Below are 22,762 nucleotides of genomic sequence, written 5' to 3' on the forward strand. Positions count from 1 at the left end.
GAAAGAGAGAGCGAAAGAGAGAGAGAGACAGAGAGAGAGAGAGAGAGAGAGAGAATGAGAGAGAAAGCTCCTCTCTAAAAAAAATCGTAAAAGACAGTCAAATGTCTGTCAGCAGCAGCTGCCAAACAAAACCGTATAATTAAAGTAAAACATCCTAATTCAAATAAAGTGTAAAAACATTAAATTTACAGAAAGTTTCATTAATATTTCTACAGAGGAAAACTGTTATTTTACAGATTTTTCCTGTAAGTGAAAAGTGTCAATCAATTAAATATTAACACAAGCTTAATGTTGTAAAGTAAACCTTTTGTTTTGAAGACAAAGTAAAAAATACTGTGTTAAACATTAAAATCATCTCAAACTTCAACTTGCAGTATTTGTGTCAACATTGAATCTTTAAGTGTAAAGTAATGTTAAAACCTGTAGAAGCTCAATCTAAATACAATATTTACTGATTCAGATTCAGATCAATTTTATTACATTTCTCATAAAATATAATAAACTGAAGAAATACAAATGAAACTGTTAAGTCTCTGTATGTAGTCTTTCAACTAAAGTGGGGTTGGAAACTTAATTACAAATAACATACACACCACTATTGACTTTATAACACTTTTATTTAATATATTCAGATGTAAATTTACAATATCAACCAATTATTCACAAATAGTTCTTCAGAGCCCCGGGATGATCTGAACAACTGAAACTGGCATTTCTCCATTGGTCTATCTTGCCTGTTAAGGTTCCTATAATGAGGAGGTGATGATGTCACCTCTGAAAGAGGGGGGGCTGTGGAGCTGAGGGGGGTGGTCTGTTGTTTTTTAGCTTCAGTTTTATCTTGTTTTCCACAGTATTCTCCATATAGTTCTGACAACATATGTGGACAAACATTACACTATCTTTTATGTCAGAAATCCCAATACAACAGTTGTATTAACTAAGTCATAATCGTAAACACACCACCCAAAGGTTCAATGGTGCTTTACCCGAGAACCGTGACCACGCAGCCAACGCTAGGCAGATATAATAAATATACTAGTGCTCAGAAGCTTATAATACCTCATATCGAATCTGAATATAGCGTAGTGCCCGCCATGCTCACCGCTCTATTCGAGAATATATATAAAATCTCACAGAGCACACTCACACACTCAAGCTATCACAACAATCATCTCCTCACGTCAACTCTCCGTCTCCGCTCTGTAATAAACTCACATCATCATCCCCATATAAGATGTTTTACCCTCCTCTTCCCCTTTTAAAAAAATGCAAGCAGTAGTAACAGTTTACTCAGAGTACATCACCTTTCATTAACAGCAGTGAGTGACCGTTTACGTGCTGACTCACTGTAGCGTCTCATCGCCAGGTCTCTGGAGTTTCTGTTTCCGGTAGAGTTTATTGCTGCTCTATCTGAACACAGTTAATGTTGTTGTTTTCTTTCATTACAGTGACTAACTACCTGCTGTACATTTAAACTGACCAGTTCTTGCTCCAGCACCCACAGCTCTCTGCTGCTTATAGCGAACTTCACTGATTCAGCATTTGTACATGTGCTGTTAGAACTGATTGTTACTTTAGCTTAGCAGCTAGCTCTGGCTTCTCTCTCTCTCTTGCTCAGTGTGTGTCTCGGACAGACAGAGGTAGAGTCACTTCAGATATCACTGTTTCCTCTAATGAATATCAGATCTATATTAACACCACACTGCTCTCTGATGATCTTTCAGCTGTCTTCTTGGACTGAACCTCGGCCCTGCAAACTGGGCCAGTGTTAGCCGCCTGGTGGAGGCCGTTTGCAACCAGCTCTGCGGGCTTCACCCGGTGGCCACGTGGTCCAGAGCGGACCGTGAGGACTCGCTGGTCATTCAGTCTCCAGGGATCATGTGGCCATCAGAGAGGCAGTGCTGGCCGCGCCCAGGTTGATGGCTCAGACCAACATCCAGCTCTTTGCATTTGAATGAGATTCCAGTGGTGAGAGGTTTGTCATGAAGCTGTTGGTGTGTTGGAATCTGTTCTGTGATTTATCTTTTTAATGAAAGATGAAATCCTAAAATAAAATCCTAAACCAGACTCTCCCTACAGCAAAGGTCTGTCCTTGGTCCAGGTGGCGACAAGGACAGACCTTTAACTTCAGTGTCCCGGAGAGGAGCAGCAGTACTACCTGAACCCAGGACCAGAGCCTACAGGAAAGGAAGGTGACTGAAGCTGCTGTGGCAGAGCGGGGCCGCCTGCCTGGAGGAAACAACCTCCGGTGCCAACGTCATACATCTGCCAGCAAGTGTGTCCAGACCCAGAAGATTGACACTGACCTCACTCACATTGCAGGTTGTCACACTGTGACTGTTTGGTGGACAGACTGTGGGAGGAGTGGAGGGAAAACGTTTTCTATCTTCATTTCTAACTTTTAATTGACATTAATTTTATAAATTTTTATTATTTGCACATTGTGCAGTTGGAGTGGTGTTTGTGTCAGCTGATGTCTCATGATGATCTCAGTCAGTGTTCCCTCTCTTTTAGCTCTGTGTTTGGTCTCCACCAGCTGCTGAGGGAAATCTGTCTCTTTAGCTTCTTATTGCTCCATATGTTCAGCAGCTGCTGTCGGACCGTGTCTCTGCTGTTTGCTGCTGAGAGGTCGTGGACAGCGGCTACGGCTGAAGAAGTCTATATATTCAAAGATGACAGACGGTAACTGAATCACTGTTATTTACTCTTTTCTTTTCTTTTAATGATATTCTTAAACTGCATTCAGGATGGTGCAGTGCAAAGACTGGACACTGACTGTTTCCCTGGTAAAATGTTGTAAATAGTTTCCATTGGACACAATGCTGTTACTGTATGTGAGGATTCATGTGTAATGTGTGCCTCCTTTTATTCTTGCAGCTCACATCATGTGCTGTGGTGCAGTGGATGGATGGGCATCGCTTGAGAAAGCAATATATCGGTACGTGCTGCTCGATCAGGAATGGTGTGCTGTCACTTTTCTTAGCGATTGAGTAACCATGGCGACGTAAATGCTGATAAAAGGCGAAAAATTCCCATAGAGAATGAATTGGGAGATGTGATGACCAAACCCTGCCCTGGGAGCGAGAGGAGCGACTGAAGGGTTGGTCTACTTTCCTGGAGGCAGGCGAGCAAGGCCAGAAGAGCAACACTGCCACCAAACCGGCAGAGATGGGCGCCGCTGCAGAACCGGCAGAGGCCTCCAACACCGCGGAGCCAGAACAGCTGTTGTTACAGAGTGTGTGTGTGTTGTTACAGTGTGTGTTGTTACAGTGTGTGTGTGTGTTGTTACAGTGTGTGTTGTTACAGTGTGTGTGTGTGTTGTTACAGTGTGTGTGTGTGTGTTGTTACAGTTGTGTGTGTGTGTTGTTACAGTTGTGTTGTTACAGTGTGTGTGTGTGTTGTTACAGTGTGTGTGTGTGTGTTGTTACAGTTGTGTGTGTGTGTTGTTACAGTGTGTGTTGTTACAGTGTGTGTGTGTGTTGTTACAGTGTGTGTGTGTGTGTTGTTACAGTTGTGTGTGTGTGTTGTTACAGTTGTGTTGTTACAGTGTGTGTGTGTGTTGTTACCGTGTGTGTGTGTTTTGTTACAGTTGTGTTGTTACTGTGACTCTGCTGTAACGTCTGCTGAACAGCAGCGCCCCCTGCAGCCACAGGTGTAATTGCAGGACACTGGATGAAGTTCAGTTGTTCTCAGGACTGATTGTGTGTGTTCTTCACGTTGCGGCCTCGACACAAAACTCTGTTTATGATTTTTAGTATTTTAAAAGTTTCCTTCGCTGAGTCTTTTCATCCAAGATAATTTTCAGATCAGGCCTCATCAGCTAACGAGTTACTAAGGAGTGTTACTAGGGAGTGTTGCTAAGGAGTATTACTGCGACTTAGTGGATGAGGTTCAGTCAAAATTACTTTCTCCTGATATCTCATTATCTCGATTATACAATATAGAGATGACGTCAGTGTCATATTTGACATATTGACAGTATTAACATATATAATATAAATGATATAATAACAGTAAGAAAGAGAACACACACACGTGTCAGTTCATCAGAAGAGTTTTATTAGTGTCTCTGAGAACGGTCGGCAGCATGGTGACAAGTGTGTCGTCTCACTGAGTCTCCTCAGTCTTGGAGCTGACCTCTTCACCGTCCACCACCTCTTTGGTGACAATCAGCACTTTACGAGTCAAAGTGGAGGAGGCCGGGCTGCAGGAACACACACACACACACACACACACACACACACACACACACACACACACACATTACATTTAATTATTTTAATACTTTTTCATTCACTATCTTCATATTAAGCCTTTATTACTGAATTTTAATCCTCAAAAATAACATTTACTGTCTGTTAAATTTGACTTTCACTGATTATTTTTCTCTCTGGTTTCACTGGTTTTCTACCAGTTTCCAAAGATCACGAGGGACTTAAGTGGCTAAAATGTGTCTTTCATAATGTTGTGTCCATTGTTCTTGTCTGTTGTTTAAAGTTCTATTTAAAAGGTTTTAATATTATTTTTATTAGTAAAAGTTGTGGAAGTATGGAAGTTCAATTGTTGAAAAGTTGAAAATGATAAATGATGAAAATTATGAGACCATGAATCAGCTTTTTTATTTTCTATAACAATTTTGATCATTTTGACTTCTTTAAACTGTTTCATAATTTCTTCCTAATTTTTTATTTTCTTACTATCATATAATTTTGAACAGAATTGTAATTTAGTATCTCTAAGTGTTACAAACTATATGCATTTTTATTTTTGTCACACTATCATTTTTATCAATTTTTCTTCTTTTTGGGCAAAAATGAACTTTCATAATAATGATTGGACATCTTCATAAAAAACGAGTCACTAGAGGAGAATAACTATGAACCTCTGAGTGTTATATATTACTGTTAATGTTAAGTTGTTTTTCTGTAGCTGATATCACATGTTTGATATATCCCAGTATCATCCCAGTATGGACTGGTGGACTCACCTCGACAGCTCTCCATCCAGCAGCCTCCTGTACTCAGTGATCTCCATCTCCAGCCTGGTCTTAGTGTCCAGCAGCATTTGGTACTCGTGTCCCTGGCGCTCCAGGTCAGCTCTCAGCTGAGCCAGCTGGTCTTCCAGAGAGGACACCTGCTTCTGGTAACCCGCTAGCATGGCAGCATACCTGCCCTGGGTGTCGGCGAGGGATCCCTCCAAAGACGCTTTCTAACAGGGAGAAGAAACCGTGTCAGAAGATTCACAGACTCTGTTGGCTGAAATTGAAAAAAGGACCCAGAAACGGTAGAAACCCACCATGCTGAGCTGTGCCTGGAGCTCGATCTCCAGACCCTGCAGCGAGCGTTTGACCTCTGTGACCTCAGAGCGTGATGACTGGAGAGACTCTGTGCTCACGGCAACCTCCTTATTGATCTCCTCAGACTATAAAAACAACAAAGAAACAAAGAAAAAATGTTAGTCTGAGGAGGTTAGTGTCTGTTTTAAATCCGCCTCTATGCAGACGATACTCTATTGTTCGTCATTTTTATTTCACACCTGTGTTTTTATGTCTCACTCTCTTGTTGAGTTGATTCTGCTCTTTAACTTTTCAGATACTCACTTTGTTTTCAGTTTGACCAATAGAGATTTAACCTGACATCAGACCCCCAACTTTGTGCACAAACCAGAAAAAAAGTACCCAACATTAAAAGGCCTATTTTTGACACAAAAGGAGAAAATGAGGCCTGTAGTAGGACTTTTATTGTGGAAAACACTTTGAAGCACTGAAACAATTGTGTTGCATTGATATGAGGATCCCAAAATGCTTTGCACAGACAGATTCAGGAGACTTTATGAAGCTCACCTTTGCCTGGAACCAGGTGTCCAGGTCTCTGCGGTTCTTGGTAGCGACGTTCTCGTAGTGTTCTCTGATTCCGCCCATGATGGCGGACAGATCCTGTTGAGGAGCGGCGTCCACCTCCACGTTCACCTGACCGCTCATCTGAGCCCTCAGAGCCAGCAGGTCCTGCAGGACAACACATCCAGATCAATGAAAAGGTAATCAATGAAAAAACATTTTTTAAATCGTTTATTTGGATGTGATTCCAATTTTCTGCAGCTTGTTTTGCTTTTTTTTTTTTTAAATATTAATTTAAATTAAATCATTTGTCCAAATCTAAATCTGCAGTTTCAAAACATGACTTTGGACTTTTGAAAGTCACTTAAGATTTTCTTCTACTTTGTAAAACCATAAAAAAAAATCCTTTATAACAAAATTTTCTGCGGCTTCTTTAATCAAGAAGTAGCTGCATCCTCCAGACGTCACTGGTTGAAATTTTTAATGCTTCATAATGAACTGAGCTAATTTGAATCACAGGTAGTTTGCAGTTTCGTGCTCACCTCCTCATGGTTCTTCTTGAGCTGGATGAGTTCCTCCCTCAGAGCCTCGATCTGCATCTCCAGGTCGGATCTTCCTAGAGTCAGCTCGTCCAGGACCCTCTTCAGCCCGGCGATGTCACCCTCGACACCCTGACGCATGGCCAGCTCGTTCTCAAACCTGTGCAGCAGCAGCAGTGGTGGGGGCATCAGTCACATCAGCTGCTTCATAAAGCCACGCTGGCTATTCCCCCTGTTTGCAGTATTTATGCTAAGCTCAGCTAACCAGCCACTGGATGAGGCTTCATTTTTACTGCACAGACATGAAAGTGGTATCAATCTGAACATCTGAACTCAGTAAGTCAAACTCTTCCTTCAAGATAACGATTTGTGGCTGCACCAGTAGATGTTGGGGCGTGGCACAAAAAGCAGCTCAGTAAATAACATGAATTCCAACATGGCGTCATGCTGCAGCTGTATGACGTAACATCTGAAACCTGAGCTGAGCTGGATGTGCAGTGTTTTTACTCACTTGACCCTGAAGTCATCAGCAGCCAATTTGGCGTTATCGATGGCCAGGTACAGAGACCCGTTTGTGCGGGTGGCGTCTAAGATCTGAAAACAGACGGAGGACAGAGTTAGACTGGATCAGCTTCATTTGATCAGCTTGTGCTGAGACTCAAAGACAAACAGACACCAGGGAGTGGCTGCAGCTTTGTCTTAAATGATGCGAAAAATAAAAAGTAACATTTATTTTGGAATTTGTCTTGACTTCCTGTTTCTCATGAGTGTAAAGAAGGTGAACGCAACCAGGTTTGTGAGGAGGCTACAAGATTGATTTAAAAGAGATTAGACTAAACAAATGAAAGTCAAATTTCCCTTCAGTGCTTTAGTGGTTTCTGTTCTTATGTGCAAATCATGTAAAACCAGAGCTGGAGGCCGGGTGCTGCAGCTGTAGGTGGTGTAGGGGTGTGGCTGCACCTGTATTCACCTGTATTCATTCTGCACCTAACAACAAATCACACTGTGCACCTGCCATGGGGCGTTTCACGAAAAGCTTTCAGACAATCGGAGCATCTTCAGTTTCAGGTGGCTCATGATCTCATGTGTCAATCCTTGCCAATCCTTACCCTACATGAAAATGAGCAGAATCAGAACCTGGTCTCACCTGGTCCTGCAGGTCGCTGATGACCACCTTGAATGCAGTGCAGTCGTGGCCCTCAGGTTTGGTCTTGTTCTCCAGGAACTGTCTGATCTTCAGCTCCAGCTCGGCATTGGCCTTCTCCAGGTTGCGCACCTTCTCCAGGTAGGAGGCCAGCCGGTCGTTCAGGTTCTGCATGGCCATCTTCTTGTTGTCGGAGATGTCGATGGCGTCGGCCAGGTTGAAGCCACCTCCTGCAGCGGCACCGGTGGCGGCGGAGGAGAAGCTTCTGGGAGCGCTCATGCTGGAGATGCGGACCCCGGAGCCTCCGGCGCCACCGTACACGCTGGGGGCCCTCATGGACCCGAACCGGTTTCCGCTGGAGAAGGTGGAGCGAGAGTAGGAGGCCATGGTGGAGGAGGTTTGCTTGCTCTGGATGGAGAGGAGGGAATGCAGCAGAGATTCGACTCGGCTCCTTTTATGGCTCCTGAAAGTGAGGGAGGGGCTCAGGGTCCGCCCCCCCCCACATGCCTCAGGGTAGGGGCCACAAGCTGAGGTGGCAGGAGGATGACAAACAGTCGAAACACAGCAGGAATTTGAAGTGGAGGCCTGTTGCACAATGATGTGACATCCAGAGGATCAGTGTTTGCTCTATTATCTGTATCTGAATGTCTCTCAGGTGAGTCAGTGATGTCGTTTGTTCAGGTGTATCTGTTCCTCTGTAAACCTGAGGAATCTAATCTCCAGATATTTACACATTTCAAACCCTCGACCCTCCTCTGGATTCCTCTCTGCATGTCCCGACCTGCCTGTTGTTTCTGAGTGTGTGTGTGTGTGTGTGTGTGTGTGTGTGTGTGTGTGTGTGTGTGTGTGCGTGTGCGTGTGCGTGTGTGTGTGTGTGTGTTGCAGGTCTACATACAGACTCCCCTCTCTCTCCTGTTGTGCAAACAATGAAAGGCTTTGTAGCAGCTCCTCATTCGGGCTCTTCACCCTGCAGCTGGATCACAGCGACAAGACGTCTATGTCAAGTTTAGAGGGAAAAAGTGTTGAAATTCAGATCCAGAAGTATTTATTTTATTTTTACTTATATTCTTTATTTATTTATTTGATAGGGAAAATTCAATTTAACATAGTTTCTTAATAAAGCACGAAACTTTATAGCTGTAAAAGTTTATAGCTGCTGCTAATTCTCCACCCCGGGCTCTTGTTATTTATTAAATGAAAGTTTTAAAATAGTGAATTTATAACATTATTAATATTTTCAGTTAAATTTCTAATGTAAAATGTACAGAAGAAAATCCCTTTCCGTGCAGGCCTAAACAGACTGTAACTTTAGAGCTTTATTTCTTCTATTTTCAGCTGTTTTTGTTTGTATAAACATGAAATTATATTTTTTACAAGCTTAAACTGCAATCATATTCTCATGATTAGAACTGAAGATTTTACAGCCTCCGGTGTTATTTCTCTGACAGCTTTACACTCTACAGGAGGGCCAGAGTTTGTGCAGAACAAAATGAGAAACTGCAAAAGATCAACTCTGACTCCAGAGGGTTTTAACAAAGTGACAAAGAACTTTACAGAAAGAAAAAGGTGAATTAAAAACAAAAGAAAAACAAACATCATAAAGCAGAGGTAAGTTAAGACCATTTAACTGCTCTTGTGGAACTTTTTTCCCCATGCATTAATGTCTTATCTGTTTTGCTTATGTTGCACACACATCACATTGTCACATTTTCTTCTCTTATTTTGATATTATTGCTTTATTAGTCCCACAGTGGGGAGATTTCCCACGTCACAGCAGCAAAGTGGACGGTACAAAAAAAGAAAAACAAGAACCAAATACTTAAAGAAGATAAATACTATAATAGAATAAAATAAAATAAAATAAAATATAATATGTCCAATTAAATACTAAATATACACAGTCCCCAATGTGGGACTAATAAAGGAATATCTTATAGTTATTATTGCTATTCATTTTATCATATACATTTTGATTCTATTAGTTTGTCATCATTTTTATGTGGGCAGGTTACTTTCTTGTATGTTCATTTTGTATTTTTTTTTAAATAATTTTGTGATATTTAAACATTACTTATGTGAAGGCTTTAAATGCTGCTCCCTGCTCTGTACGCTGTTTATTTTCTTTATCATTTTATGTGGTTTGAAAATTGTGCAAAATAAATAAAACTATAAATTCAAAAAAAAATTACATGAAAATATAAATTGTCTGTATCATGGGGAAAAAAACACGTACACTCATAAAAGCTTTCTGATAAAAGAAGAGTTTGAAAGACAGTAATGATGCAGACATTGGGGCCCGCTCACCTTTAGCCGCTCACCTTTAGCCACCAGCCAACACATACAGGAATAATCAGCCCACATACATATACTGAATTTCCATTTATGAAATATAAGGTTTTATTTTATATGTACATATATGTAAAGATTATACATGAATCCCAGGGTTTGGGGGGGTTTGACCACCACCGATTTAGACATGGACCCCCCCCCCCCCCCCGGCCCCCCTCCCCCCCCAGCGCCCCCCCCCCCCCCCCCCCCCGCCGCCCCCCCCCCCCCCCCCCCCCCCCCCCCAGGGTAAAAACAACAGAGGGGTTTGCACATCTATATATTTTTCTTACCTGTAATTTTAACTTTAAATATATTTCCCACATTCATGCTTGAAAGAATCTCTGGTGATACGATTTCAGAACCCCCAAAGTGGACCGTACCTATTTCCTGCGTCGTCTTGTTTAACGTTCCGTACTCGCGTCAGTGGCTCGCGCTGCGTCTATATCAAGTGACGGTAAATGTAAGTGTCAGTATCAAACTGTCCGGTTGGTTTAATACACTTCACTGTCTTACACACAGTTTCTGAGTCAGATTGTGTGAAGTATCTACAGGTGAACGCTGGCGCCATGTTGTTTCTAACTTTAGCCTCGAGTTACAGGTTAGCTAACTAATGTTAGCTAGCTGAGAGCGCCCATTCAGTCCCAGTGTTAGCTGGTCATTTCATTACCAACATCTAATGTTAGCAAACACTGGTGCTCAGTCAGGAGCAGTGGGACGGTGAGGGATTAGTTGTTTTAGAGATAAGTTTTAACATCAATATAGAGTTTATTAATCATGTTAATAGTCTGTTGTGTGTCTGTGGTGGTTTATTTAGTCTTTTACCTTTTTGCTTTTAGGTTTTGAAGAAACAGCCTCTTTGTTTTCACTCAGGAATTCAGGAGTTTTATCTGGTTTGGTGATTGAAGAATATTAAAATACACATGTGATGAAAGCTCAGTAATTGTATCAGCAGTGGTGGAAAGTAATTAAATACATTTCAACTTCTTTGGCTCCTTACATCTTACAAAAAGCAGTGTTTGACTGGTGGTCACACGTCAGACGTCTGAGTGGTTCACAGTCCAACAAATAGTGATGTTTCCCTCTAAACTTCTCACGTGGTTTCATTTCCATAAATGTTGAAATTATCAAATATCTCACCATAAGTCAAAGATTATAGAATGAGAACTGAAAACAGTCGTTTGTTTCTTCTTCTTTCCTTTCTGATGAATTGTGATGACCCTTCAGATTCACCTGCTGACACGGTCAGTTGTTGTCTGTGGGTCTGATGTGCTGGCCCTGATGACGTGGTTCATGCTTCATGTGCTGCTGTTATGGATTTGATTCGTCATCATCTACAGACTGTAGACATTAAGTTAAACAAACGTGGTACTGTAAAGATTTTAGGACTTCAATTCACCGAAGCACACGTCTGCGCTGTACCCCCCCCCCCCCGATTTATTGCATTGTAGTACTCTCACTCTGATGAAACATATACAAATATATACATTTATGTATGTATTTTAGACATAGGTCACATAAATATATATCTATCCCTCAGCCTGAAATTCTTCACAGATATTTTTAATATATATATATATACATATACTAATTTTACTATAGGTATTTCATATATGTTATAAACTTATATCTTCATATATCCAGAGGATGTATATATGTGATAATAATATTTCCTCTTATAGGTGTCACATATGGCAACATCACTCTTGATATAGGGGCATATATGTCATATAAAAATGAAAGGCAGATATTAAAACTACAATCTTATTATCTTATTTAGCTTTGATATTCTTTGTATATTGATGCGTTTTCAATCTGCAGATTTTTTCCAGTGACAGTTTTTTTGTGCTGTCACTATTTTTCAGTCTGACTGGTTTTCAGTTTCTGTCACTGTTTTTGGCGTAGAGAGGGAGGGGGAGGGGGAGGGGGAGGGGGAAGAGCCAGGGGCATGTTACCTGTGGTTCAGGAGTCACAGGTGAACTTGTGTGTGCAGTGATAGGTATGTGGTCCTGTCAGGCGTCTGAAAGTAAATAAATCACGCACGCACACTCGGCCTCTGTCTTTGTGTTTTTACGAGCTGCTGTCTCACACACACAACACAGGCAAATCTTCAGTGGCGTCGCCATGGTTACCTGTCCTCTAATGTTCATGTAAAGCCTGTGGAAGACTGACTGCAGCTTTATGGCCGGAAGAATTTTTATAAGTTTGTAAAACCAGTTTTACACGTGGACAGAGAAAGGGGAACAGGATATTCTACTGAGGCCGTTTTTGGGAAGTGAGAGATTTTTTTTTTAAGTTGAGAAATTTTTTGAAAAAAATTTAACAAGTCAACATTTTTGAAAAATTTAGACGTTTTTTTAAGTGAAGATATTTTTGAAAAATGAGGATAAAACGGAATCGGGAAGAAAGAAAAAAACTATTTTTTCTCAGGGCTTCTTTATACAGATGAAAAAAAAACTATTGTTGAAAATCAGAATATTTTTAGAAAGTGAGGTCATTTTGGGAAAGTATTATTATTGCATATATGTTTCCTTCTCTCCTCCTCTCACCACATTTTGGTCATTTTCATTTACATTTCATTAAATTTCTAGTTGTGTCTTGTTGAACTCTGTATGGTCCGTGGTCACGTTATAGCTAATCCATTTCAATTATTCATTTCAGAAACACTGAATTATGTCAATTTAAAAACAGTACAGTCTCAGGATTAGAGGACGTTTGTGTAAAAAGATGGAGTCTTGGTCCACAGGAACAACAGATACACTGCAGGCTCCTCCAGGATCTGACATTGTTTTGATGAATATTCATGGTTTTCATGCTTTCGGCTGTAAGTGAAGTTATGTGTGTGTGAACCAGCTGCAGGACGCTAAACTGAATGTTGAGTTATTGTTTGGAATGTTTCAGGGTCAGAGGTGAAACCTGGTCCGTTCAGGTGACCCTCATGTGTAAAATCAGATTGAAAGTCCAGAGGAGCTTTTGGCAGCTGGGTCTTAGTGTCCTCTGTTTTTGGGTGTAAATTGTTGAAAGCGACAAAGATCTTAGGAATTGATGCAGTATTGAAGAAGAACAGAATACAGCTGCTGCAGTGTAAACATCAGGGCAGCTGTTTGTGCCGCTGACAGGCTCTGGATTATAGTCAGATTCCTACAGTTTGTTTAACCAGCGACAGTCGTCATAATGCTGCCAGACTACAATGACAGAAACAGCAATTTTACCTTGCAGACCACAGCCCACAGAGAAATGTAATATATGACATTTGTCCCTATATCAAGAGTGATGTTGCCATATATGTCACCTATAAGAGGATATATTATTATCACATATACACATACATAAATGTATATATTTGTACAGGCTAGATATATGTCAGTTTATGAAATTGTTCCTATTTCTAATAGGTTGTATATATCATTTTTACATATATGTACTTATAAAATAAAAATGTAATGTACATATATTACATACTGCTGCCACGACGGGTTAGTTTGTGTCACGTTCAGCAGAAGAAGTGTTCAGATCCTTATTCTCTGTGATTAAGATGTTTATTTCTATATAAATATATCTTCACTTACTCTGAATGAACCTCGACTCATCAGATAAAGGGAAATTATCTGTGGAGATTTTAATGCTTAAAATAAACAGACTTTTCATCTGTGGTGCAGCACCTAGTGGCCACTAAAGGAACTGCAGCCTCCTTGGATTTAAAAAAAACACAACAGATGAGCTTTTATTTTGAAGCACCTCAGCAGACTTTTATTTTTTGTGAGAGTGCAGTGAGAGCAGTTGGCGCTCACTCGCTGGAGCTGACGGTCTCTGTGGAGCTCACCACCTTTCCGTCCACGATCTCCTCTATGACTGTGATGACTTTCTGTTTGGTGGTGGTGGTGGAGGTGGAGGAGGCGGAGGTGGAGTTGGAGTTGGAGGCGGAGGAGGAGGAGAAGGAGGAGGAGGAGGCGGAGATGCTGCAGGAGACAAACAGAACAGTCAGGTCTTTAATCAGATGTTCATCAGCTGTAACCCACTGATATTCTGTCACCGTGGTTAGGATCTATAATAATAATAATAATAATAATAATAATAATCTAATAATAATAACAATAATAATAATAATCTAATAATAATAATCTAATCTGTAATCTTTGTAAAACTGTATGAGAAGTTGGAGTTGATGAATTTAATAAATAAATAAATATAAATAAAATCAATAATGATATAAAAATATTTTATATGATGGATCCAAACATTTTTTATTATTATTTAATTGGTGTTTTAATTAATTTCTTCACATATTTCAGACATTGATTCTCAGTTTTTTTCTGGAAATAATTATAATCATCAATAAATAAATCTTCATTGGATGTTTCGTGCAGCCGGATTTTGTTTGATTTTTTTTTTTACATAGTTTAGTTATTTGCTTCATTATGTTTGTGGAAAATAATTGATTTGGATCTAACAAATGAATTTTCCTGTTTCAACACGAAACAGACCTGCATGTTCGTCAGTCAGTCTAATGTCAGGGTTTTCAAAATAATCAATACTTTTATTTACAGGTAAATAAAACCTGAGAGTTCTAGTTTCCTGTGATGCAGAAATGGCTCTTATAATGTGTTTATATATATTGATATTATTATAAGATATTGTTTTTGCTCGTGTGGTCCCGTCCTCTCACCTGCCGCCGCCCTCTCCGTCCAGCAGCCTCCTGTACTCGGCGATCTCCATCTCCAGTCTGGTCTTGATGTCCAGCAGCATCTGGTACTCCTGTCCCTGCCTCTCCAGGTCGGCCCTCAGCTGCACCAGCTGCTCCTCCAGCATGGCTACCTGGTTCTGGTAACCGGCCAGCTGCATGGCGTACCGGCTCTGAGTCTCAGCCAGGGTTCCCTCCAGACCGGCTTTCTGCAGGGGGACAGAGGAGACGGCTCAGCCTGTTTCAGAGGAACAGGAAGTGAAACGTGCTCTGAGATGTGATGCTCACCATGCTGAGCTGTGACTGCAGCTCGATCTCCAGGCCCTGCAGCGTCCGTTTGATCTCTGTGAGCTCCGACTTGGACGTCTGGATGGTTTCTGTGCTGGCGGCGACTTCTTTGTTTAGTGTTTCTGACTGGAGGGAAAACACAGCAGCAAGGTCACAACACGTCCCTCTACATCTGAGACATTTGAGTCTGGACCCACTGACGGGACAGTCACTTCCTCACCTTGGCCTGGAACCAGGCCTCCAGGTCTTTGCGGCTCTTGGCGGTGACGGACTCGTAGTACTCTCTCATCTCCTCCAGGATTTTGTTGAGGTCCTCCTGAGGAGCGGCGTCCACCTCCACGTTCACCTGACCGCTCATCTGAGCTCGCATGGCCAGCAGCTCCTGCAGAGAGACGAGGAGGAGGAGACACCGGTGGAGGTGAGGATTCAGGACAACAAACCTAGTTCCACTGAGACCTTCCTAGAGTCTCAGCAGACTGGATTTATTCATCTATCTGTTCAAACGGATCTGACAGGCCTCTGACCTCCTCGTGGTTCTTCTTGAGGAAGATCAGCTCCTCCTTCAGACCCTCGATCTGCATCTCCAGGTCGGTCCTGGCCAGAGTCAGCTCGTCCAGAACCCTCCTCAGCCCGGCGATGTCGGCCTCCACCGACTGACGCATGGCCAGCTCGTTCTCGAACCTGCACAACGAACATGAGCTTCATCTCTACATCTGTTTCATAACAATGAATGTCGACAATGAGAAGAAGATCGCTGCCACTGATCATAAAATCCTGAAATGATGGAATATTTGGTCGTTATGATCAGGACTGATGTTGGTTAAAAATCCAACTCCGTGAAAGTGGAAAATAATATTAATATGTGATATTTTTATTTCAGTCTTTTGAGGACATTTTTGACCTTAAGGTCCCGAGTGTGAGTTTTGCTTTTAAAAAATAATAATGCATAAAAATCTCAGTTTCACATCTCCTCTCTCAGGCTTCTCTCTGGAGCTCGAGTAACAACAGGTCGGTGAGCCAATCAGAGGAGAGGAGGCTCTGAGCCTCAGCCAATCAGAGGAGAGGAGGCTCTGAGCCTGTCACCTAATGAACGAATTCACTCACTTGAGCCTGAAGTCGTCGGCGGCCAGCTTGGCGTTGTCAATGGCGAGGTAGATGCCACCGTTGACTTTGGTAGCGTCCTGGATCTGGAGGATGAGAGAGATTTTCATGATCAGTATTTTTTACTGATATGTAGGAAGACGGAGAAATAACCAGGACGCCATCATGAGGCTAAAGCATATGAAATATTCATTTCTCCCTGCTCTTATTTACAGAGCAGACATGTACGGTGTCCTGCAGCAGACAGATAACAACCTTTGATTTCAGCTGGACTTAAAGAGTGGAGGTTAAAGGTGCTGACAGTCGATCTGCATCGTTAGACTCGACTAGTTTTTAGTGGTTTCACGTGTGATTCACATCCTGCCCTTTAAAGTCTGCCCAGTTCTACACTGCTGTTTCCTGCTCAACAGACAGACAGTCAGACAGACAGACAGACAGACAGACAGACAGACAGACAGACAGATGGTCAGACAGACAGACAGACGGTCAGACAGACAACAGTTCATCAGTCAGTTGTATAAATGATTTTGTGTTTACACTGACAGGTATGTCCACACCTTCATGACCATGATGTCATGTGACTAAACGTGAGCCTACCTTTCCCTGCAGCTCTGCGATGGTGATGTAGAAGGCGCTGTAGTCTCTGGAGGAGGGGGCGGTCTTGCTCTCCAGGAACTGCCTGATCTTCAGCTCCAGCTCGGCGTTGGCCGCCTCCAGCTTGCGGACCTTCTCCAGGTACGTGGCCAGACGGTCGTTCAGGTTCTGCATGGTGGCCTTCTCGTTGGCCGAGATGTCCATGCTGTCGGCGCCGCCGCCGCCACCGCCAGCGCCAAACCCGCCGCCGCCAGCGCCAAACCCGCCGCCGCCACCACCTCCACCGCTGTAGCTGAAGCTGTAGGACCCTCCACCACCTCCACCGCCGCCGCTACCATACATGGACATGGAGGAGCCGCCGGAGGAGATACGGACATGGCTGCCACCAGCACCTCCATGCATGGAGCCGGCGCTGGCCCTGTAGGCGCCGCCACCCATGGACCTGGAGCTTCGCATCATCATGGACGTCATGATGTCTGGTGATGAGGGTGAAGAAGACTGTCTTTCTGCTTCAGCTGGAGGAGAAAGTGGAGAGCTCAGAGAGACGCTGGTGTTTTATACTGTTAGATGAGTTTGTGAGGAGGAGGAGGGGGAGGAGGTGGGGGAGGAGGGAAGGATGGAGAACTGGTGCCAAGGCTGGGAGGAGACTCTTCACTCACCAACAGCCTCTCGGGCTTGTAGCATGGAGGTTAATGGGGGTGTGTGTGAGAAATGTGGACTCCACCCATCACCTGTACAACCACCTGCTGGTCCATGCCAGCTCTCTCTTCACATTAAAGAGGGCGAGTTCAGACCTGGATGACATTTAAGTGAAACCTCTAACTCCCAGCCTGAAGAATCACGTCCAATCAATCAAACAGCCGCACTCTGAGCGCAGTGCTGGAGAACCGCTGCCCGTGAGCGGAGACGGGGGGGCGGCCGAGTTACAGTTACAGGCCGAGTCTGGAAATTCTTTGTGTGGAGGATTTAGAAAAGCCACAGAGCTTCAGAGAGACTTAAAGACTCTGTGAAGGGTTTAAAGCATATAAAATCATCAGCAGGTCCAGGTACAGAGAAGGATGGATGGTAACGGTGTTTCTGAACCTGATTTTAATCTGTTTCTAAGTCCAGTGCGTTGATCTGAGGGGGACTGGGGGCGTATGAACCTATGAGCCCCTGATTAAGACTTGGACCCACTAACTTGTTTAATACACTTTGTCAAGAATCTATGGATGAACGCTAATTTTAGCTAGTTTCTAGCTTTAGCCTTAAGTTACAGTTTAGCTTTGTTAGCTAGCTGATAGCGTGCGCTTTCATCTCCAGTGTTAGCTTGTCATTTCATCACCAGTATAAAATGTCATGAGCTGGAGCTCAGTCATGAGCAGTGAGGCGGTGGAGGATCAGTTGTTGTACAGAAACGTCTTTACATCATTATAGAGTTTGTTATTTCATGTTAATAGTCTCTGTGTGTCTGTGGTGGGTTAGTTTGACCTTTTTCTTGCTTCTATAATAGACACCATCTTTGTTTTCACTCAGCAGGAGTTTTATGCTTCTTTATACTTTGACTCAACTACATGTATTTGACAGTTTTAGTTAAACAAGCAAGATACTGTAAGGACTGCAACACTTCAGTTCACTGATGCACTGTACTGAAGTTCACACCCCCTGATTGTTATTGTATAATTTGCACTCTGAGTGAAAAGCAACTGAGTATTAAGTAATTACTCAAGCACTGTACTTAAGTACAATTTAAGGTAGTCGGTTCTTGTGTCTTTATACTAAAACATATAACACGTACTTAAATATAAAACCAACTATTCATTGTCTCTATTTCCTGTCCAAACTCATCACATGTTCATTTCAACAACTCAAAAACAAATGATCCAAAGTGAAAAGTCCAGAAACTGAATCCAGATCAACGAATCTGAACTTTTGGTTTTTTCTTCTCTCTTCTCCCATGAATCATCTGATGACCCTGTAGATTTGCCTGGCGACTCTTTGGAGGGGCCCGACCCATATTTTGGGAACCAGTGAACTGAACTATCGAAGCGTATGAGTCTGTGACGGTTGTATCTCCTGCTTCAAACAGCAGGGTCTGCACGGTCTGCAGCATCTCATTCTGGACTTGGAGTCAGTTTTTTATGAGTGGTGGCAATCGTAGTCTTTAGTTGTAGCTGAAGACACTTTAACTGTCTTTAAAAAGCACAGGTGTCATTTCCAGCAGTTTCTTTCCAAATAAGCATCAGTGTAAAAGTGTCACCAGATGTAACATCAGTATTAAATGAGAGGCACTAACTGGGACAGCTGCCTCAGCAAGTTCACTCATTTATTTTTAATAATTTTCCTGTGAAGTGTTTTCTCTCTGTGCAGCGTGGGCGTAGCTGTGTGCTTCTGTGCTGCAGGCGTGTTCCCATCATCTGCAGCTGCCGCAGGGGAAAACCGACAGGTATGTACAACACCCTTAAACTCATTAAAGGCAATCGTTTGATTTCAGCTTGATGTCGTAAATGTTTGCTTAAGAGGCGTATAAACTTTTGTTTGGTTTTGACAGGAGGAAAAATGATTGTTGGAGAAGACAAAGGTGAAGGGAATGTTTTAACTGTGACGACCTCCCGCAGGTTAACGGACACTGCAGTCATGAGAATAACAGGTGACTCTTTCTACGAGGTCCAAGTGCACACACATTGTGTTTTCATCAGCCTTGTGCTTTATGTTACTGCACGTCTACATCTTCAACGTACTGCAACTGAAGAAAAACATGCAAATACACACAACACAAGCAGGTTTACGTGCAGCATTTTTCTTTGTTTCCTCATTTATTTCTTGTGCATCGTCTGTGCTACTTGCAGTGTTTCTTTATTTCATTGTATTTTTATTGACCTTCTGCATTACATCGTCTTACATCTTCAGCGTACTGCAACTGAAGAAAAACATGCAAATACACACAACACAAGCAAATATGTCTATTTCATTGTGTTTTTATCAACCTTGTGCGTTGTGTTACTACACATTTACAACTTCAACGCACTGCAACTTAAGAAAACACATGCAGAAATGCTCTGCAAGTAGCACATCCATTGTCATGTGTGCTACTTGCAGCCTGTTTCTTTATTTCTTCGTGTTTTTAAAAACTTTGTGACTTGTGTGACTACACGTTTACATGTTCAAAGCACTGCAGCTTAAGACAAACACAAGCAAATACAGAAATGCATTGCAAGCAGCACAGTGTTACTTACAGCACATTTCTTTATTTCATTGTGTTTTTATCAACCTTGTGCGTTGTGTTATTACACGTTTACATCTTCAACGCACTGCAGCTTAAGAAAACACGCAAACACACACAACACAATCAAATACTGAAACGCACTGAAAGTAGCACAGGCGTCTGTTGTCGTTTGTGCTACTTACAGCGTTTCGTGTGTTGTGTTACTTCACATTTCCATCTTCAACTCACTGCAACTTAAGAAACCACATGCAGAGAAACACGCTGCAAGTAGCACCGTGTGCCTTTATTTTCTTGTGCTGTGTGTTCTCAAGTTGCAATGCATTGAGCCTTCAGGGCCACCGTAGGAAGGCAGCGTTACTTTGTGCAGGTATGAACAGAAAGTAGAACAGAATCAACTGTGCTCACTCAGTTTAAACAGTCGGCTAGTGAAGGCTGTCATTAGTGGAGAGTCAGGAAACCACAGAGCTCGCTCACTGATCTGTTTAACGTTCCTCTGAAGAAGTGAGTTTCTATCGTGAACTAAAGAAAATATGTTTTGTAGGAAACATGTTTGTTGTTAATGTTGTTAATTTATCTGACAAGTCACAGACACTTTGATACTGAATGTCTCAGTTTTCCTGCTCAGTCTCTGATCCGTCAGTTAAATCTCCACCTGTACCGACTCCAACTTCATTAAAGTGTCTCGTGGTTCTGTTCACACTCTCAGATCCTGGTTCAGGTTCAGGAAAGATCCTGGTCTGGTTTAATACTGAAGTGGTTCTCAACCTGTTTATTCACATTTAACCTGAACCTCCATCTTTCACTGACCTGAACCACAGACCGGACTCCGGAATATGAAGTATGAGAATGTTTCCTAGGCGACGGAGTCACATATTCACACAACATGGATGGAAACATTCATTCAATCATTCATTCATTCACATTTTCTCTGTGTCTGGATGAAACCTGACGCAGAAGCATCAACACTGTGCGGAGACCAGGCCGGGACACATGGACACATGGACACATGGACCTGAACCCATCCTGCAGAGCTGCATGTTCAAAAAACATTCAGAGTCACATCGTATGTAGCAGCTTCAGAGGTTGAACACACAGTGACAGGCAGCTATCTGCTGCACACACACACACACACACACACACACACACACACACACACACACACCTTGCCTCAGGCCCACTGAAACTGCTTCAGCTCGCCTCATCAACCTGTCAGCCTTCACCTGAATCCTCCGCCTGCAGCTCCAACCTTACATAACACAGGTAACCTGATTCTGGGGGCGGGGCTTACATAAGCCGCTGTCGCCTGCAGGCACATACAGGTGTGTCTCTCTGACACTTTGGAAGTTAAATTTAAAAGAAATGCAGGTCAACACATGAGAAGCAGAAGAATGTGATGAAAAGTTTTATTTTTGGTAAATTTTTGCTCCGTGATTCTAAAACTTGAGTTTGTCGTCATGACGTCTGTTTAAGCTTTGTTCCTGTTTGTGTCTCTCTAACTCAGAGAGAGAGACAGAAACCACGTTAACATTCATTACAATTCACTCACAATTCACAGAATTTGAAATTGCGAACTAAAAAAAAGAGTAATGGAAACACGTAAATTTCGAAAGTGTAAACGCCCTCATGAGGAGGTTTTTCAGACAATCTGATGAAGCGAAGTGGAAACACTTTTTCTGCATTAAAGTCATGACACATGACACATGACATCCAAAAACATCATGGACTACTATGGAGGTGATGGTGGAGGTGATGATGGAGGGGATGGTGGAGGTGATGATGGAGGGGATGGTGGAGGTGATGATGGAGGGGATGGTGGAGGTGATGATGGAGGGGATGGTGGAGGTGATGATGGAGGGGATGGTGGAGGTGATGATGGAGGGGATGGTGGAGGTGATGATGGAGGGGATGGTGGAGGTGATGATGGAGGGGATGGTGGAGGTGATGATGGAGGGGATGGTGGAGGTGATGATGGAGGGGATGGTGGAGGTGATGATGGAGGGGATGGTGGAGGTGATGATGGAGGGGATGGTGGAGGTGATGATGGAGGGGATGGTGGAGGTGATGATGGAGGGGATGGTGGAGGTGATGATGGAGGGGATGGTGGAGGTGATGATGGAGGGGATGGTGGAGGTGATGATGGAGGGGATGGTGGAGGTGATGATGGAGGGGATGGTGGAGGTGATGATGGAGGGGATGGTGGAGGTGATGATGGAGGGGATGGTGGAGGTGATGATGGAGGGGATGGTGGAGGTGATGATGGAGGGGATGGTGGAGGTGATGATGGAGGGGATGGTGGAGGTGATGATGGAGGGGATGGTGGAGGTGATGATGGAGGGGATGGTGGAGGTGATGATGGAGGTGATGGAAGTGGTGGTGATGATGGAGGTGATGGTGGAGGTGATGGAAGTGGTGGTGATGATGGAGGTGATGGTGGAGGTGATGATGGTGGAAGTGATGGAAGTGGAGGTGATGATGGAGGTGATGGTGGAGGTGATGGTGGTGGTGGAGGTGATGGAGGTGATGGAGGTGATGGAGGTGATGATGGAGGTGGAGGTGATGGTGGAGGTGATGATGGAGGTGGAGGTGATGGTGGAGGTGATGGTGGAGGTGGAGGTGATGGTGGAGGTGATGATGGAGGTGGAGGTGATGATGGAGGTGGTGGAGGTGATGATGGAGGTGATGGAGGTGATGGTGCAGGTGATGGAGGTGATGGAGGTGATGGAGGGGATGGAGGTGGAGGTGATGGTGGAGGTGATGGTGGAGGTGGAGGTGATGGTGGAGGTGATGATGGAGGGGATGGTGGAGGTGATGGAGGTGGGATGGAGGATGATGGATGTGATGGTGGAGGTGATGATGATGGAGGTGATGGAAGTGGAGGTGATGATGGCGGTGATGGTGGAGGTGATGGTGGAAGTGATGGAAGTGGAGGTGATGATGGAGGTGATGGTGGAGGTGGTGATGGAGGTGATGATGGAGGTGATGGAGGTGATGGTGGAGGTGATGGAGGTGATGGTGGAGGTGATGGAGGTGATGGTGGAGGTGATGGAGG

General features: G+C 43.2%; 2 protein-coding genes across 2 annotated transcripts; both read right to left on the reverse strand.

The window, feature by feature from the left end:
• Positions 1–4,068: 4,068 nt before the first annotated feature.
• On the reverse strand, positions 4,069–7,959 carry LOC111226865 (keratin, type I cytoskeletal 13-like). The gene is made up of 7 exons (XM_022752166.1): positions 7,523–7,959; positions 6,887–6,969; positions 6,379–6,535; positions 5,843–6,004; positions 5,296–5,421; positions 4,988–5,208; positions 4,069–4,204 (listed from the first exon to the last, which is right to left on the reverse strand). Exons 1-7 carry the CDS (start codon positions 7,904–7,906, stop codon positions 4,108–4,110), a joined length of 1,230 nt encoding a protein of 409 aa, XP_022607887.1. The 5' UTR covers positions 7,907–7,959; the 3' UTR covers positions 4,069–4,107.
• A 5,607-nt stretch (positions 7,960–13,566) lies between these two features.
• LOC111226870 (keratin, type I cytoskeletal 13-like) lies at positions 13,567–17,042 on the reverse strand. The gene is made up of 7 exons (XM_022752173.1): positions 16,512–17,042; positions 15,918–16,000; positions 15,338–15,494; positions 15,034–15,195; positions 14,814–14,939; positions 14,511–14,734; positions 13,567–13,803 (listed from the first exon to the last, which is right to left on the reverse strand). The coding sequence occupies exons 1-7, from the start codon at positions 16,977–16,979 to the stop codon at positions 13,632–13,634; spliced, it is 1,392 nt and encodes a 463-aa protein (XP_022607894.1). The 5' UTR covers positions 16,980–17,042; the 3' UTR covers positions 13,567–13,631.
• Between the last annotated feature and the right edge of the window lie 5,720 nt (positions 17,043–22,762).

Source organism: Seriola dumerili, unplaced genomic scaffold (assembly GCF_002260705.1).
Source record: "Seriola dumerili isolate Sdu_G_001 unplaced genomic scaffold, Sdu_1.0 BDQW01000166.1, whole genome shotgun sequence".
Taxonomy (NCBI): domain Eukaryota; kingdom Metazoa; phylum Chordata; class Actinopteri; order Carangiformes; family Carangidae; genus Seriola; species Seriola dumerili.

Excerpts from the sequence above, each read along its gene's own strand:
- LOC111226865 (XM_022752166.1), bottom strand. The coding sequence starts at position 7,906 with ATGGCCTCCTACTCTCGCTCCACCTTCTCCAGCGGAAACCGGTTCGGG. Across the intron at positions 6,005-6,378 it reads TCAAGAAGAACCATGAGGAG|GACCTGCTGGCTCTGAGGGC; the intron begins GTGAGCACGAAA and ends GTTGTCCTGCAG. Across the intron at positions 4,205-4,987 it reads CTGGATGGAGAGCTGTCGAG|CCCGGCCTCCTCCACTTTGA; the intron begins GTGAGTCCACCA and ends GTGTTCCTGCAG.
- LOC111226870 (XM_022752173.1), bottom strand. The coding sequence starts at position 16,979 with ATGACGTCCATGATGATGCGAAGCTCCAGGTCCATGGGTGGCGGCGCC. Across the intron at positions 16,001-16,511 it reads TCGCAGAGCTGCAGGGAAAG|ATCCAGGACGCTACCAAAGT; the intron begins GTAGGCTCACGT and ends CTCATCCTCCAG. Across the intron at positions 15,196-15,337 it reads TCAAGAAGAACCACGAGGAG|GAGCTGCTGGCCATGCGAGC; the intron begins GTCAGAGGCCTG and ends GTCTCTCTGCAG.